Source organism: Artemia sp. Qi Xiang Cuo, chromosome 18 (genome assembly GCF_049724085.1).
Source record: "Artemia sp. Qi Xiang Cuo chromosome 18, ASM4972408v1, whole genome shotgun sequence".
Classification (NCBI taxonomy): domain Eukaryota; kingdom Metazoa; phylum Arthropoda; class Branchiopoda; order Anostraca; family Artemiidae; genus Artemia; species Artemia sp. Qi Xiang Cuo.
In genome coordinates this window covers 3,205,018-3,224,383 of record NC_142811.1, presented here as the reverse complement: position 1 = coordinate 3,224,383, position 19,366 = coordinate 3,205,018, and the positions used below count along the sequence as shown (strand labels likewise).

Here is a 19,366-nt window from a genome sequence, read left to right as displayed (position 1 = left end):
CACGTTGGTTCAGTTGTACGGTGGTTGAGTTGCACGGGGGTTCAGTTACAGGGGTTCAGTTGCTTGGGGTTAAGTTGCACAGGTGTTCAGTAACACGCACACCGATACAGCAATAGTATGCTACGTTTTTACGAGTCGGACAAACATTTCGGGGGGAGGGGTTCAAAACCCCTAGTCCCCCCTGGATACGGCCATGCTTTCTTTCTAAATTCAGAAAGGTTTATTTTCAAAATGTGTATCGTGTATGCAGTTTTCTATGCCCTAGAAATGAGAAAATGGTAGACATATTAGTTTGGCAATACCTTCCTAGTGTCTATTTTTGGCCCTGGATTCATTCCTGTAAGCTTTATTCACTAAACTCAACTACTTTTCAAGATAGCAAGAAGCCCCTAAATCATAATTTTAGATAAAACGGAAAATAAAAAGGAAGAAAGTAGTCTATTTTTATTTTATTTACGGTTTATTGACATTTTTACCAATTTTTAGTACCATGTGTTTTTTATAATTATTTCACAATGCGGAAAAATGAACGAGTAAGGAACAGTTTAGTCTGAATTAGGAAACAATGTTGAAATTAACGTTATTTATTTTATTTTCTGGTGCTGTATTTTGTGTGTCAGCAAAAACTAGTTTAAACCTTAACTTAAATAAACAAAGAGGTAAGTAGATGATATTTATAATTTTTTTTCTGAAATTACCACTATTTCTTACCTCTGAAATTACCATACCACTATTTCTTTCCTAGTGGCATAGGATTTATGAATTTTCTTAGTATTGAGGGAATGCACTTCCATGGTTTCATTGCCCTTCTCCTTTACTAAATTATTTTCATACGTTTTTCAAGTAAACCAATTTGAACCCAAATGTTATTGCGCTTGCTAGAAATAGCCCATTCCGCTTAAAGGAAGGCGACTGGCACTGAGAGAGCAGGGATAGGACAGCTGAAGATGTCTCCGAAGAAATCTTCCAGCAATACTTTTAGTCATGATTTCAATGTTAGGAGAATTAAGATAAGCACATTGCTAACCAAGGCCAGTTGTCAAACAGTTCGTGGTAACGAACTGTAAGTAAGGAGCGACCCGGCTCAATGGTTACCGAAACTCTAAAAAACGGAATTTTGATACCAATAGATGCATCAAACGAATCAGATTTTAATTGTGATTTCAAATATATAAGTTTCATCAAGTTTAATCATACCCATCAAAAGTTAAGCGCCTGAGAAAATTTGACTGATTTTCGAAAAAAGGGGTAAAGACCCCCTAAAAATTATAGACCTTAATGAAAATTACACCATCGTATTCAGCGTATCAGAGAACCCTACTGTAGAGGTTTCAAGCTCCTTTCTATAAAAATGTGGAATTTTCCATTTTTGCCAGAAGAAAGATCACGGATACGTGTTTATTTGTTTTGTTTTTTTCCCCAGGCGTAATCGTATTGACCCAGTGGTCCTAGAATATCTTAGAAGGGCTCATTGGAACGGAAATTAAAAGTTCTAGTGCCCTTTTAAAGTGACCGAAAAAATGGAGGCCAACTAGGCCCCCTCCCACGCTCATTTTTTTCTTAATGTCACCCAATTAAAATTTTGAGATAGCCATTTAGTTCAGCATAGTCAAAAATCTAGTAGATACGTCTTTTAGGATGACTTAATCCCCCACAGTTCCCAGGGGAAGGGCTGCAATTTATGAACTTTGCCCATTGCTTACATATTGTATTGGTTATTGGGAAGTATACAGACATTTTCAGGGAGGATTTTTTTTCTGGTGGGGGGGGGGCGGGAGGAGGGGGTTACTCGGGAGAATCTTGCCGTGGAGGATGTTTCTTTGGGGTAAGGGACATTTCTATGAAGGGGGCGCCGGATTTCCAAGCATTATTTAAAAAACGATCAGAAATTAAATTTAAAAAACAACAAGTTTTTCAACTGAACGTAAGAAGCAACATTACAAATTAAAACGAGCAGAAATTATTACGTATATGATGGGGTTCTCCCCCAAGTCAATACCTCGCTCTTTACGCTACAGTTTTTTCTTAGTGCTTTCAAAAGAGCTATCTATTCTAATTAAACGGCCTTTGTGATTCAGGGGTTTGTGAATTAATTTTTTTTAACTTTCAACGTAAAGAGCGTGGCTTTGACTACACGTTATAAAAAAAAACAATAAAAAACGAGCGATACGGCTCAATAGTAATCGAAACTTTTAAAAACGGAATTTTGATGTCAATAAATGTATCAAAAGAATGGGCTTATAATGCTGATTTTAAATATATAAATTTTATTAAGTTTAGTATTACTCATCAAAGGCTACGAGCCTGAGAAAATTTACCTGATTTTTTAAAGAGGTGGGAAACATCCTCTACAAGCGAAAGAATTTTAATGAAAATCACACCGTCAGATTCAGCGTATCATAGAACCCTGTTACATAGGTTTCAAGCTCATATCTGCAAAAATCTACAACTTCGTATTTTTTTGCCAGAAGAAAAATATACGAATATAGAAGTTCGTTAGGTAAGTTAATTTGTAAATTACGTCAGAACCAAATTTAGAGACAGCCATTTAGCAAAAGAAAAGTAAAATTTTCTTGCAAATTTTGTTTACTTATTTAATGACGGTGAGCCAAAATAAAAGCTGCATTAACTAAAAAACGATCAGAAATTAAATAAAAAAAAACAAGTTTTTTAAACTGAAAGTAAGGAGCGACATTAAAACTTAAAACGAACAGAAATTATTCCGTATATGAAAGGGGCTGTCCCCTTGTCAACTCCTCGCTCTTTACGCTAAATTTTGACTCTGTCTCACAACTTTATTTTTTAAAACAATAAAAAACTTAAGCGTAAAGAGTCAGGCGTTGAGGAGGGGATAGCCCCTTTCATATACGGAATAATTTCTGTTCGTTTTAAGTCTTAATGTCGCTCCTTACTTTCAGTTTAAAAAAAACTTGTTTTTTTTTATTTAATTTGAAGAAGAATCAAACAGTTCGTGGTTACGAACTGTAAGTAAGGAGCGACCCGGCTCAATGGTAAACGAAACTGTAGAAAACGGAATTTTAATACCAATAAATACATCAAAAGAATCAAATTGTAATGCTGATTTCAAATATATAAGCTTTATCAAGTTTAGCCCTACCTATTAAAAGTTACGCGCTTGAGAAAATGTGGCTGATTTTCGAAAAAAGGGGGAAAGACCCCCTAAAAGCTATAGAACCTTAATGAAAATCACACCATCGTATTCAGCGTATTAGAGAACCCCACTGCGGAAGTTTCAAGCTCCTATCTACAAAAATGTGGAATTTTGCATTTTTTGCCAGAAGAAAGATCAACGATGCGTGTTTATTTGTTTGTTTTTTTTTTGTTTTTTTTTGTTTTTTTCCCAGGGGCGATCTTATTGACTCAGTGGTCCTAGAATATCGCGGAAGGGCTCATTCAAACGGAAATTAAAAGTTCTATGCCCTTTTTAAGTGACCAAAAAAAATGGAGGGCAACTAGGCCCCCTCCCACGCTCATTTTTTCCCAAAGTTACCCGATCAAAATTTTGAGATAGCCATTTTGTTTAGCATGGTCAAAAATCTGATAACTATGTCTTTTAGGATGACTTAATCCCCGAAGTCCCCGGGGGGGCTCAAAGTTATGAACTTTACCCAATGTTAACATATAGTATTGGTTATTAGGAAGTATACAGACGTTTTCAGAGGGGATTTTTTCTGGTAGTGGGGGGAGGGGTTGGACCGGGGGTTATGTGGTAGCATCTCACCATGAAGGAAGTTTTCATGGGAGAAGGGACATTGCTATGAAGGGGGCGCCGGATTTCCCAGCATTATTTAAATAAAGATCAGAATATATATATATATATATATATATATATATATATATATATATATATATATATATATATATATATATATATATATATATATATATATATATATATATATATATATATATATATATATATATATATATATATATATATATATATATATATATATATATATATATATATATATATATATATAAAACAAGTTTTTTAACTGAAAGTAAGGAGCAACATCAAAATTAAAACGACAGAAAACATTACGTATATGATTGGGTTCATCCCCTAGTCAATACCTCGCTCTTTAAGCCAAATATTTTTTAGAACTTTCATAAGAGCTGTTTATTCTAATTAACGGCCTTGTGATTAAGCGGTCATTTTTAAAGAATTGGAACAAAATTCGAACTTTAGCTTAAAGAGCAAGGTATTGACTAGGGGGCGAACCCTCTAATATTAATATTAAAAATATAAGAATATAGAGGTTCGTTACGTAAGTTAATTAGTAAGTTACGTATATTTATTACTAATAAAAACGTTCGTAAATAAAATTAAACAATTTTCGAGAAAGCCATTTAATCAAATAAAAATAAAATTATTATTCAATTTTTTTTTTAATTATTCATGTACGGTGAGCCAAAATCAAAACCTGCATTAATTCAAAAACGTTCAAAAATTAAATAAAAAAACAAGTTTTTTAACTGAAAGTAAGGAACGACGTTAAAACTTAAAACGAACAGAAATTATTCCGTATATGAAAGGGGCTTTCCCCTCCTCAACGCCTCGCTCTTTAAGCTAAAGTTTGACTTTCTCACAACTCTATTTTTTTAAAACAATGTAAAACTTTAGCGTAAAGAGCGCGGCGTTGAGGAGGGCACAGCCCCTTTCATATAAGGAATAATTTCTGTTCGTTTTAAGGTTTAACGTCGTTCCTTACTTTCAGTTAAAAAAACATGTTTTTTTTTTTTAATACCATAAAAAAGTCCATGCAAGCTTAACATTTTGTTCTAAAGAAAATTCCTCCTTGTTGTTTTATCGTATTTCGTATTCTGGGCCTATTACGATAGATTTGCTAAAGCAATTTGATTTAGTTAGAGCTTAGTTCTGTGATTAGGCAGTAGCATACTTGTAATGCTAATTCCATAGATCAAAATAGAGCATGCTAGTTTGTGGTTGTGTGGTTACTCCATTGATTAAATAAAAAAAAAGAACACAAGCTAATGTTGAAGTAAATCAATAAATTAGGCTAGACATTAGTTTTACAAGCTAATGTTGAAGTAAATCAATGTATTAGTTTTACATTAGTTTTTTACATCAGTTTTACTAGCTAATGTTGAAGTAAATCAATAAAACAGGCTAGACATTAGTTTTACATTAGTTTTACAAGCTAATGTTGAAGTAAATCAGCAAATTCAGCTAGACATTAGTTTTACAAGCTAATGTTGAGTTATACTAAATATGAAAACCAAAAAGTCTTCTGTATAACTTTATTCATACTTCTCTATAATAATTTGATGTTTAAAAAGTCATACAGAAGACTATACCATTTTCCATGTTAAAAGGAAACATAATATTTCTAATTAATTTCGTTTTTATGTTCCTGGCCTCCCTCAGGCTGTTTAGCGTGTCTCCAAGTTGCGATAGGGGAACGCCCTACAGATATGTAGGGTAACTCCATAGGAGGCACGGACCAAGGGGGACCTTGTCCCTGGGGGTCCATAATAGAAACTGGGGTCATAAATACAGGCGAAGGAGGAAGAAGGCCCCTCAAATATACACTCAAAAGGGTCCACTGGTTTGCCCACAAGTCCCATGCGTTACACCTTCTCCCAGTAATGGGTTAAATTGCATGGTGCTGCAGAAAACCATCGTGGGAGGATCCTCTATAGGAGGACAACTGCGGCAAGGTGTAAGATCCAGATATATAGACAGCGGCCTCTGCAAAGGGCAGCCTCGATCTTTTCGGGGAACCTGCAAGAATGGGGACCTTGCGGTCAACTCTATTCCCACTTGAGGAGTGGCGCCCCTCGAGGAAATTATAGCCTAGTAAACGACACAGCATTCGCACGGGATTCTGACTAATGGACAATTCTTCTGGGCTTGGTATGTTTAGTCGGGCGTCTTTCAGGCTGAAGAACCTCTTCCTAGCTAATTTATCTATTATGGGCTGCCTCCCCATAGTAGCATAATATTTGTAGGCATGAATATATAATGAGTCGGAGGTAATAGGCTTGAGATTGTCAGTGCAGTGTTTCGACTCTTGTTGATAGAAGAGCATCGCCAAGTGCTGAAAATCATGTTGTGACCAAGATGGGCCCAGGATTGCACAAAGCCTCCATTCACGGAGGTCCCAGAGACTTCTTGCTGTCCGGTTCTAAGCCGGCTTAAGCACTTCGTTGTAGACTTGAGAAGATATGTGATCCCCATCCTGCACTGGTATCCGGGATCATTGCTTTTTCGATAATATCAATGATTTAAAGAACATGAAAATTGGAACTTGGAATGTTACGACGTTAAAAACTGACTATCGTATCGACATTTTGACTGACGAATTCAGTCGATTCGAACTGGATTAATTAGGAGTTTCAGAAACTCATATCCCAGGGGTAGGAAGCATGAAATTAAGTTATATAGAATTTGTTCACTCAGGCAGGAAGGATGGGGTACATAGACAGGGAGTAGGGCTCATGATGAATAAGGAAGCTGCTAAGTCTGTTTAGGCTGGGAAGGTATTAATAATAGAATACTAATTGCTCATTTTATGACTAAAAAGTTCAGGGTATCAGTTATAGTAGTGTACACCCCTATAAAACCGACTGACGGAGATACTAGTGACTCAGATGAATTTTACTTACAGTTACAGGAGCAAATAGACAGGGTCCCAGGTGTTTTACTAGGATATTTTAACGCCCAAATCGGCAGAAATAGGGATAGATGGTATCCTAGCCTAGGTAAATTTGAGTAGGGAGTCAGGTATTACTCCGAAACGAACACAACTGCTGCCATCTATAATCGAGTCTAATGGTTTTTCTCACTGAGGATGTTTTTTCATGGTTTCTCTCACTGAGGATGTTTTTTCATGGTTTTTCTCACTGTTGATTAATGTAGACATCTGGTTATTGGATGTTTCTTAGATGGTTATGAGTGTTAGTCAATTTATTTGTTGTTTTCTTGGATGTCAACATAAGTTCACATCAACAATTGCTGGATTATCGACTCTTACGGTACAGGGTCAATGACACCTCTTTCAGGGTCAATTTTTTTATTGTTTTCTTGGAAGTCAACATAAGTTCACATCAATTGCTGGATGTTTCTTGGATGTCAAAAACAATTGCTGGATGTTTCTTAAATGACAACATAAGTTCACATCAACAATCGCTGGATTATTGATCGACTCTAACGGGACAAGATCACGTGTCTCTTTCTAAGCCAATCAGGGAGTCTGAAATATTAACGGGACAGGATTGCAGAGAATGTAAGGAAAGGATTTTTGTTATAGTTTCTATTAGTGTGGGAATAGAATTCAAGGAGTGAGAACAGTTTGACTTTACTCATTAGGATATATTTGCAATAATGAGTGGAATGTTTACAAGTTGATAGTGAAGTTGGTAGCAATGATACAAGAGCACCAAACATTGCGATGGAAATCACAAGAGGATCACGGCTTTGTCTGGAATGGGATGAAGTACATGCAAGATATGTGATATCTTTGAGCAAATTTAAAATTGAGGATCAATTATGCTTCGCTGCAAAAGTTGATATAGCGCATTTGAATAGACTTTAAAAATGCTTTAAGTGCATTAGTGAAGCATATCGAAGATACATAAGAACACAAAATATAGTAGTACATGAAAGCCACAGCTTTTAGTCGTCTGATCCTGCACTCTCTTCCGATTTTGAATAATAGTTTTCCCACTGCTCTTGATATAGTTGCTGATGTGTGGAGTGTAGAATGTGTAGGGTAGACCAAGAGGATCAAAAAATTCTATATTCTTTGCTGTTTGAAAGATGCACGAAAAATGACCCGTCTGCACAGTCGATGGACTGCTATTAACAATAATTAGGGTACTGTTGGCACTTTGAATTTTTCCAAGAAAGTCCGAGTGCGGACAAGAGGATCTGTATTTGGACATGTAGGGGTCCATATTAATTACATTGATTATTTGACTGGTGTTCATGGTGCCAAGTCTAATAGAACACTGCCTTCGAGAGTGATTTCCCAATAGGTTTCAAATTGAATAGCGAGATTAGTGCGATACTCTCCGGTAGTGGGTCGGCAAATTTACATTCTAAACACACACTCCCTGTACGTACTATACTCATATCCTAGGTTCCAGACAAATCCATTACAATGATACCATGTGTTTTAGCAAACATTTCTTCGGTTATACCATTTTCAAATAGTTGTGAATCATGATCTAGGGTTTGAATGGTCAACTCATACAATGTTCTATAGGATTTATCAAAAGATAGATTGTAGAGTGAGATTCCTTTTACTTTGCAGACCAGAGATGAAAGCTCAAACATTTCAAATTTATGTGGGCATCCAGTCAATGATCCTATTGCACTAGTACGTTTTACAAATGCCAATGCCAGTTTTGACGGAATTTCGCCATTGATAAATGATGAGTCAGTGAAGGTACGTGAGCCTGTAGCAATATTACGTTGATTGGTGATTCTATGAGGAACAAGAATTTTAATATAGTTTATACTGGTTCTTTGTTTTTACACTACCAAAGCAACAAAACTTCTAGCTTACTCTTTGTATACATTTAGTATTGCCGACGTGAGGGAGACTGTTAGATCAGGATTGACAGCGATTTCTTTTCGTAATAATGAAATTGGATGGAGCAAGCGTCAATTTTATATCCACTTTAATATTGGGTGGTAGCCATTGGGGTATATTAAATATTTCATGATATAGATGTAATTCACTAGTTGTAGCATTTTTAAGTGCATATGTACTATCAGTATTAGTAATATATTCATATCCATTGGAGGTGCCTCTCAATTCCTTGTATGACTTGGGTGTCATCAGCATGAATTGCGTATAGCTTGTGAAATTTGAGAAATTGTTGCTTGTGCTCACCAATGTGCCATTTATGTAGACACTGATTTGACGAAATAAATTGTGTAATATACAATTTTCACATGATATTTCAGCGGCAAGAATTGGCAATGTATTATCGGATTTCCGGACTTTCCTTCGTAAATCTATAAATGTCGATGACATGTCCATAAAGTAGTCTTGATTGGAATAAATTTGAAAGTGGATATTATCGGAGAAGGGTTGTTGTGGATAAAATTGTTCATAGTATCCATGTTTTACAGTCACATCAACATTTTCTGCATTGAATAGATTCAATGAGGAGGTGATTGAAGGTTGGGAATCCTTATGCGGTAGATATGACATCTTAGAAAAAGAAACCTTGTTTCGATCTAACAATTCTCTTCCTGGGGCTTCTTTTTCTATTTACTAAACGTGTCGGCTTTTTCCTTCTTTTCTTTGATAGGGGTTGTGTCTTTCGTTTCTGACCTGAGTAGAGAATGATGAGTGGTGCACTGTTTCTCGACCTTTTTAAACCTTTTCCATTTTTACGAGATTTCAATTGTTCGCCAAGGGTTTGCGCACTGGACCTAATATTTTCCGAAGCACTTTTTTTTAAAATCCTTGCCAGAGCTCCAATCATATAGTGTGGAAGATGCAAAATCTGTCGAAGCCGGTACAATATATTTTCTAGCCAAAGGTAGCGTAGAGCGAAAGAGCTTAGCAAACCAACCGCCAAGACCATAGCCTGACATTGACGAGCGACCTTTGTAACAGTCCATTCCATTGCCTTGTTGTCTTGGGCCAAGAATATTAACATAGCAGCCAATATCAGGACAAATGAATACCACTTTTCTATTAGACATCTTGTTGTTGAACGATGGGTCGAAAATGGCATGTAATCACAGTCAAACCTTTTGTTACTGCTAGGGGATCACCTAATTCAGTTCTTAGTGTTAAGTGACAGAGTTCCAAATAGGAAGTGTTTACGGGGATATACTGAAGATGCTTTATATTGTAGTGGTGAATATGTTCTTGATTGGTTTTTCGTTCAAGAACTCGTAGGAGGGGAACATTGCTAATGCCAACCCGGGATGTTTCTACAAATGAAGCGTAGAGAAATATACAAGTGTCCTTGGAGAAGACAGGCAGATAGTCAGAAAAAATAAAATCAGTGTTTCCAGTTCTTTTACCATTGATTATATTAAGCTTAAAGCCAAGAACATCTTTTAGATTATCATTGAGAATAACCTTTTCATCGGCAATAGGTGAACTAATGTAGATCTTGCCCTCCTCCTTTGAATAGTTGAAATGAAAGGCTCCTTTTTTACGAGCGGAAATTCTTTGATTAATAGAACGTCATAAATCATTCATACAGGTGAGTTCTTCATAGGGTAACTCAATATATGGATGATTCATCCAATTGATCTTTTGAATTTGTTCTTGATCTCCTGAGGGTGGCAGCCAATCATAGGGTCTAATTTTTATATCATATTCGCGATCTTTTCTCAGGATACCATATGTAATTTTGAGAATACAGTCGACAAGAGCCACTTCATACACACCGTCGAATTTGATGGTGGGGGAGAGTTTCGTCCAAAAATCACTTGTTCTATTCAAATCATTGTAGAGAGGATCAGAAACATTGGACATGAAAGTCACATAGAAATCATTGGGCATTGTTATTGTCTTCAGCACTGACCCAAGAATCAAAACCAGAGTTGTATCCTAGCCAGCGAACAAGCAACTTTCTCGTATCTTTGTGTGTTCGATTCTTTAATATCTTTCTGATGTGACTGATTTTAACAGCAATTATTTCTTTTTGTTATCCGTATTCAGAAGAGCTGCTATGGATATTTTAATCATTGGCATCAAGTAGTTGTGATGTCATAGGGACGACGCCCCGGATTCCGACCGCTCTATATTGCATAACGCTCCTTTGATAATACTCTTTTTCAAAAATAATGGTGGTTCCATTAATTCGAACAGTATCACCGACATTGAATTTCTTCTTCACATTTTTTTTCACTGGAATATTGTTTTAGAAAAGCATCAAATGTATTTTCACTGCAATGAACTTCCCGAGGGCTTGAGTTGGAAAGAGATCGATGGGGTCAATGGTTGTATACTTGCATGATTTTATCTAAATCATGAATAAAAGCAGCAGTATTTTTCAGTGTACAATATCTTTAAATTAATAGATGAATTGTTCTTATCAACCGTTCAGCCAATGCAGCCTTTATCGGGCTGTGACTATGATAAAGTGTCGTATTATATTTCAATAGAACCTTTTGCACATGAGGATTAACCGATTTACTACCGCGATCCGATTGAATTTTTCTGTAGCAATCCTGTTCAAGAATACATTCTATAGCATGAACAATTTCAACACCTCCCTTTGATTGCAATGGAATGGCATAGGCATAGCGACTAGAGAAACTGATTCCCACTAGAATATATTTGTAGGGGGTATTGTGACGTCGTTGAATTGCGTCTAAAGTTAAAAGAACAGTTTGAATTATATGCAGAGGGAAGAAGGCCTTAGTTTGTCGATATTGTTTGCGACGAAGCCTGCGATTTCGATGCAGTGTGTAACTCAGTTCATTTTCTAGATACTCTTTTGCTTTTTTTAATGTGCTACCATCTATGTCAGAGGCAACTTTAGAAAGGGTTGTGGGGGAACTTAGACTTCCCGCTTCACCAATATTTTCATAGACATGCTTTACAACTTCAACCATTTTGAACGCAAACACGTAGTGTAATGTCCACTCCCCTTTTGCACACTGGAGGGTGAATCAATCCGTCGTCGCTTTTGACTAGAAGTCATTGGTGTTATAAAATCATTGTTGCAGTTGCTGCTGCCGCTAGTATTTTCTAATATTGAATCTTCTTCTTTTTTAAATGGTGGTGTTGGTGTTGTCGGAGGACTATGTTCCTTTAGTTTCTTTAGAATTTGCTTATTGCCAATAAGACTTTTGGGGAAGTTTGATGCATTTAGAATGGTGTATAGATTATTGTCAAATGATAAAAGTCCTTTAAAATTCGTCACCATATCACAAACTAAATCAACTAGATTATAACTTTTCCCCTGAATTACAATTCGTTTCCCTGTGCTATCGATCTTAACTTGATCATCAGGTTACAACATAAAATATGCTAATACTCTTTTACTCTGTTCTCGATAGGTCACTGGCAATAGGTTTTCACTTGTTGTCACTATCGAATTCAATTCTTTCTCCTTTTATTGTGCAGAATCTTGAGGAAAAGTTTCCTTTTTGGGGAGATCTGTGACAGTGGGTCGCTCAAGATAAGGTCTATGTTTGTCCACACGTCGCAATGCATCTTGAAGTAAAACTAGCTTTTTATCATCGGCAATATTCTCATCATTAATGAATTTGCTTAGATTATCTTCAAAATGTTCCACGGGCGAGAGGACAAGTTCAAATGGCATTAATTTATAGGGTTTAGCCATCTAGAGAAAACTGTTTACAAGTCCTGCAATTATTGGCAGTAAAAATGTAAAAAAGCTACCGCCCGCTTGAAGGAGACGTTTTCTTTTAAAAATTTTTCCCTTCTTTTAGCAAGTCAAGGTACGTACAGTAGAACGATATTGCTTTGTCTGTTGTCTAACACCTTCTGGCAAGTGTACATTGCCTTCAGTTAAATTTAAACAAAGTTCAGATATTAGATTAATGAAATCATTGTCAACACCATGTTTGAGTATGGCCTTCCTGAATGGAGGTTTTGAAGTGCCTAAAACGGAAAATAAATACCCTTGTTCGTGTAGTTTCTTCAGTGTCATGATGGCAGTAATAGCTTTTTCTATTGTTCACCGGAAGATATACAGTAATTTCTTTGTCGAAAATATCTGTGACTGCACGTAGATCCTTGTGTGTATTCTGATTAAGATTTAGCAAAATGTACCCGTAGGGCTTATTTGTCGCCTGAGTTTACGCTGACAGCAGAAATTTGGGAGCACCTGGATATATTTGTTTATTGAGAGTTATTAGATCGTAGGACTCCTGCCAAATACTATAGCAATAATAAATTTTCTTTGGTTTTTCCAAAAACATTTTATTACAATTTTGAATTATTTTAGCTAAAAGTGTCGTTTTCCCCAACATTGATGGGCCACACAGAAACGATCTGAATGGTGTTTTAAATTCATACATACTGCTGTTGACATCAGTCGGATTACAATTAACTGTAAACCATATTTGTTCAATGAATAAATAATAATTTTCCCATAGATCTATCTACGTTAACAAGAACAACAAAAACAATATTTAATTCATTTATTAACATAAAAACACCTGTACGGCATGAATAGCACACACACACTATTTGTTCAACAAGAACATTTATTATCATAAACACTTTTCTTTACAGAAAGAACAACAAATCTATTTGTACATCAATATTTTTTCACTTTTTTTGTTCAACAAGAACAACAATATTTATTAACAAGAACAACAAAAACAATATTTATTATCAAAAACTTTTTTTTTTGTTCAACAAGAACAACACACACTATTTGTACATCTAGGGTGAACATTTATTGTCATAAAAAACACTTTTTTGTACATCAAGAACAGTAATAGTACAGACACAAACATTTTTGTACAGCAGCACTATTTGTAAAACAATAACACTTATTGACATAAAAAAAACAATAGCACAGTTGAACACCATGAATTTAAAAGATACCCCCCCCTAAGGACCCCCCCAACCCCCGGGGATCACGGGCCAAAGTCTGGCCGTGGGCGGGGCCCTTCAACCCCCTGGAGCCGCGGGCCGAAGGCCGGTCGCGGGTGGAACCCCCCCCCCACTCCCCGGGGTCGCGTGGAAAAGCTGTATACAATATTCGTCGCCGCTGCTTCTGCCGGTTAGGTTAGGTTTGAGCATTTAAGTTAATTTGTCAGGTTTGGGTTAGGTTTTGGGTTAGGTTAGGTTAATTTATCAGGTTGGGTTAGGTTTGGGTTAGGTTAGTTTAATTTAATTTATCCAGACCGAGTTGGTTGCGATAGTCGACACATTCAAACCGGTCTGAAATTCGATAGTGGCCATGGGGGATTACACTTATACCATTCTCGAGCACAAAGACTTTGTCGGATATACACGACATGGCATTCTTTTCAACTCTAAGAGTATAAATTTTATACTGCAGACAGCAAATTGCAAGCACTTGTTGCTCTTGGCACTAGACTACTCTCTACACAGTTTCTGTAGACACTCATTTTGAAATCGTTTTTTACAAAATGTGTAGGCACCCCTTTACACGCCTGTTTTACATCTTTATTGTGGGTGTCTACGCAATAAACTTTAGGACTGGGGAACACCCCATTGGATGTTAAATCGCTCCCCGTCTCTGATTTTAACATGAGTAGTAGATTGGGGGCCTGACGTTTCACCAACTCGGGATAGAGGGATGCATTCCAGTTTTTTGAAATCCATCCGCGAGCTGATGTGTTCCCCATTTTCTAAATCCTTTAATAAATCCCCGGTTTTTACTTTCAACAGCAGAGAATCTGTATCCCCATGATAAATTTGAACCTCCCCCTCTCTTGGCCATTGTACCTTGCACACATTGTAAAAAAAGGGCAACATGAGCTTTTTGGAAATTTCAAGTACTGAACTACCTCCCGCTATATTCTTGTTCAGCACCACATTTTTTTACTTTCTGTGTAGAAAACACTTTCTGTGTTTTTACTTTCATCTTTTCTTACCTCTATACTCGTGAACGATGTAAAATTAGGGTCTGCAATAATTCATGCACATTCTTGGGGGTCAGTGACGACTTCACAACGGGATCTGTTCTGTACAATTTCACACATTTTGCCAAACGCAGAATTTAAAATGAGCTTGTACATTTCCGTTTCTACTTTACTATTTGCCCGAGAGCTCTTATCGACAAAGGTATCGATAAACGTCTTCAAATATGGTTTTTGACTGAATTGCAACACCCTATGTATTTTTGTGATCTTGAAACCATTGTCCACCATCCAGCGCAAAAGCATATGGTGAACAACGATATTCTGTTTAGGGTTTAAATCTGCAATCAGTTTCTAATCGGAGGGGGTCCAGTGCATCCCCATATCATCAACCGATGATCGATTGTATGGGCTCAGCGAGTCCTTGGTCACTGGTCGATTGATACAAGGGAATACAAAATCTTTGACAGAATCATGAAGCGCCAATAGAATGTGCCCGTCAATTTCAAAGAACCATCCTTGTGGCCTATTATCCTCAATGGTGTGAATGTTGGACAACTCAAAAGGATTCTCAATCCATTTATAGTTTCCACACGGCAAAGAGTAGTGAGACATTGCCGAGGGGTATAACGAGTTCATGTCAAGGAAAACTGCATTTGACTTTATAGTCGAAAGTGATTGGAGGGCAACTAACCCCCCTTTCACGCCCATCTTTTTCCCAAACACATCCAATCACAATTTGTAGATAGTCATTTTTTCAAAGTAGTTAAAAATTTTTTAAATTAGGTCTTTGATAATGATAGCCTCAGAGCCCTCTGGGCAAGGGTTGTAAGTTATTCCCTGGGTGCATATAATGTTTTTATAGATAGTGATGTTGTAAAAACTTCAAAAAGGGCTTATTCGATAGGAAATTGGAAGGACTTGTGCCCTTTTGAATAGTCGAAAGTGATTGGAGGATAACTAACAACCCTTTCACACCTATCATTTTCCCAAACACATCCAATCCAAATTTTGAGATAGCCATTTTGTTCAACGTAGTTTAAAGTTCAGGAAATTATACCTTTGAGCAGGACACTCCCCCAGAATCTTCAGGGCGAGGGTTATAAGTTATGCCCTGGGGCATATAAGGTTTTTATTGAAATCTTTGTTGTAGAAACTTGAAAAAGGGCTCATTCAATTTGAAATTCGAAGGGCTAGAGCCCTTTTTAATATTCAAAAGTGATTTGCGGGCAAATAACCCCCCTCTAACGCCCGCCCGAAACACATTTTCCCCAAACATATCCAATCAAAATTTTTAGATAGCCATTTTATTCAACGGAGTTGAAAGTTTTAGAAATTAGCTCTTTAAGGATGACCACCCCTCCCCCCACAGCCCTCAGGGCAAGGGTTATAAGTTATGTCCTGGGGGCATATAAGGCTTTTATTAAAATCCTTGTCGTAGAAACTTGAAAAGGGGCTCATTTGATTGGAAATTCAAAGGGCTAGTGCCCTTTTTAATAGTCGAAAACGATTTAAAGGCAACTAAAACCTCCTCTCACGCCCACCTTTTCCCCAAACACATCCAATCAAATGTTTTAGATTGTCATTTTATTCAACGTAGTTGAAAGTTTTGGAAATTAGGTCTTTAAGGATGACAACCCCTCCCCCTACAGCCCTCAGTGCAAGGGTTTTAAGTTATGCCCTGGGGACATATAATGATTTTATTGAAAGCGTTATCGTAGAAACTTCAAAAGGGTTCATTCAATTGGAAATTGAAAGGGCTAGTGCCTTTTTTAATAATGTAAAAAGATTGGATAGCGACTAACGCCCCTCTCACGCCCACCATTTTCCCAAACCCATCCAATCAAAATTTTGAGATATCCATTTTGTTCAACGTCGTTGAAAGTTCTGGAAATTAGGTCTTTTAGGATGATAGCCCCCTCAGAGCCCTCAAAGCAAGGGTTGTAAGTTATGCCTTGGGGGCATATAAGGTTTATATAGAAAGTTACTGCATAAATTTCAAAAAGAGCTCATTTGATTTTGAATTGAAATTGCCCTTTTTTATAGGCAGCGCAATCGTGGTGCCTAAGTAAAGAACGAAGTTGGCACAATGTATTATTTAATTTTTTTCCAAACCAGGGCAATTCGTACTGAAGGAGTTGTCGTAGAAACTTCGAAAAGGGCTAACTCGATTGGAAATTTAAATGGCTAGTGCCCTTTTTAATAGTTGAAAGTGATTGGAGGGCAACTAACTCCCCTGTCACGCCCACCTTTTCCCCAAACACATCCAATCAAAATTTTTAGATAGCCATTTTTTCAACGTAGTTAAAAGTTTTAGAAATTAGGTCTTTGAGGATGATAACCTCAGAGCCCTCGGGGCAAGGGTTGTAAGTTATGCCCTGGGGGCATAAAAGGTTTTTTAAAGATAGTGATATTTTAGAAACTTCTAAAAGGGCTCATTCAATTGGAAATTGGAAGGGCTTGTGCCCTTTTCAATAGTCAAAAGTGATTGGAGGATAACTAACACCCCTCTCCCACCCACCATTTCCCCAAACACATCCAATCAAAATTTTTAGATAGCCATTTTGTTCAACGTAGTTAAAAAGTCTGGAAATTATGTTTTTGAGGATAACACTCCCCCCAAAGCCCTTAGGGCAAGGTTCACAAGTTAGGTCCTGGGGGTATATAATGGGTTTTTTATAGAAAGCGTTATCGTAGAAACTTCTGAAAGGAATCATTCGATAGGAAATTAAAACGTATATTTTTAGAACGTAAGAAAAGTAAAGAACCATGCGGGCACAATGTATTATTATTATTTTTTCGTGGTCAAGGAGGCATACTTGTGCCTCTATAAAGTGGCGACCCACCACACGGTTAAGTAATGTTCGATCCTAGATGCTACAGTAAGATAGTAGTAATTAATCTTCGTAGCTCGGACCCCAACTCGAAAACATGCAAAATTTTATAATCCTCTGACTGTGCATTCATGAGATAAAGGTGGCTGAAAGTTTTAAATCTGTTATAAAAGTTTCCCTTTGATTGTTTCCGATTGGAGTGATAATTAGAGGTTAAGCTTTCCTAGAGCCCGGGAGCTTATCCTTGAAATTTCAGCTCAATCCGATCACTCCTTCTCTGTTTTCAAAAAAACAAATATAGCCACTTAAAGTTCATTTCTCTTTATTTTTTATTGTTATCCACGCCTACAGGCCACAGTTGGCAACTGATCCGGGTGAATGAGGACTCATTCGAAGCAGAATTCGACCTGTTAGGGCCTTTTGATATTTTCATACCGAAAAAATTATCCCCCGAATTTACATTTACGAAAAACCTCGTTTTCCTATAAGAGCCCATGTTAATTTTTCCCACCACAGCCCCCCTTTAACGTTGTCTGATCGGGCTGAAATTTAGAGGATAAGCTTTCCTGGGGCCTGGAAGCTTATTCTCGAACTTTCAGCTCAATCTGATCACTCCTTCCCTGTTTTCCAAAAACCAAATATCAAGTTTTGTGGGGATTTGCTTGCGTCAAAAATAGATTCCGCTTACTAAAAAAAAACCCGGGTTCGATTCACCTTCAGAGGAAATTTTTTATATACTGAATTTAAAGTTTAAAAAAGAAACTCAGTTTCTTTTTTTAATTATTTGAAAAAAATTACGTTTTCTAAAGACCTAAAGAGGCTGAGTTACAAGGTCGACCCTTAAAACGTACAGGGATTAGGAAGCACAGTTGGGGGGCTGTTAAAGAGGCTGAGTCACAAGTTCCAACCTTAAAATTTACAGGGATTAGGAGGCACCCTGTACGACGTGATTTGAGTATTCAGGAATTAAAAGCCTTAACACAAGAATGTTCAAGAGCGGGAGGTTTGGGGGGCAGCAGCCCCCCAACTTTAACTCCTGACACGATCAGCTAACAGTTAGTCAACCAATATTAAGCAATAAACTGTACAAAAACGTGCAAAAATTATTTGAAAAAAACTACGTTTTCTAAAGAGTTAAAGAGGCTGAGTTATAAGGTCGAACCTTAAAACGTACAGGGATTAGGAGGCACAGTTAGGGGGCTGCCGCCCCAAAACTCCCCGCTTTCGCAGCCTTTAAATTAAAAAAAAAAGTTTTTTAAACTGAAAGTAAGGAGCGACATTAAATCTTAAAACGAACAGAAATTATTCCGTATATGAAAGGGGCTGTGAGTAGTATGTTACCTTATACTTCTACGACTTTATGTTCCTTCCGGTTTTTCTGGTAGTCCTATTCTACAGGTCATTACACTCTTTCAAAGAAATTTACGCAATACCGGTCCTATTGGTAAACATTTCTACGACGTTGATTAAGGACAAGTTTTTCTGACGTACAGACAGGTTTTGTTTTTTGTTTAGTATTTGCAAAAAAAGGGGTAATTAGTGATTAGAAAATTTTTTAATGCTTTTACAATCGGAGATGTTTGATTAACCTTTGCAAAAAAAGGGGTAATGGGATTTGCGAATTGGAGGAGATGTCGTGGCAAAAAAGGGGTAATTAGTGATTTTAAAATTTTTTAATGCTTTTACAATCGGAAGTTTTTGATAAACCTTTGCAAAAAAAGGGGTAAAGGGATTTGTGAATTGGAGGAGATTTCGTGATTATGTACTGCATAATACACGAGTGATGTTATGGAGCGTATTGTCAATTTAACGAGAAATGACTGAAAAGTGTTTTTGAGGGAGATGGGTTGCATGGAGGATTGAGTTGCAAGAGAGTTCATCTAAAGGGGGGTACAGTTACACGAAGGTTTAGTTAAATGGGGTCGAGTTGCATTAGGGATTCAGTAGCACGAGGGTTCAGTTGCATGGGGGTTCA

General features: G+C 37.0%; 1 protein-coding gene across 1 annotated transcript in view; it reads left to right on the top strand.

Moving 5' to 3' along the window:
• The first annotated feature begins 543 nt into the window (after window positions 1-543).
• Window positions 544-19,366, top strand: part of LOC148941123 (uncharacterized) — a 31,042-nt gene continuing 12,219 nt past the window's right edge. The window contains exon 1 of the mRNA XM_089104046.1: window positions 544-659. Coding sequence (XP_088960172.1) covers window positions 566-659 — 94 coding nt within the window. The 5' untranslated portion in view covers window positions 544-565. The remainder of the gene's footprint in view (window positions 660-19,366) is intronic.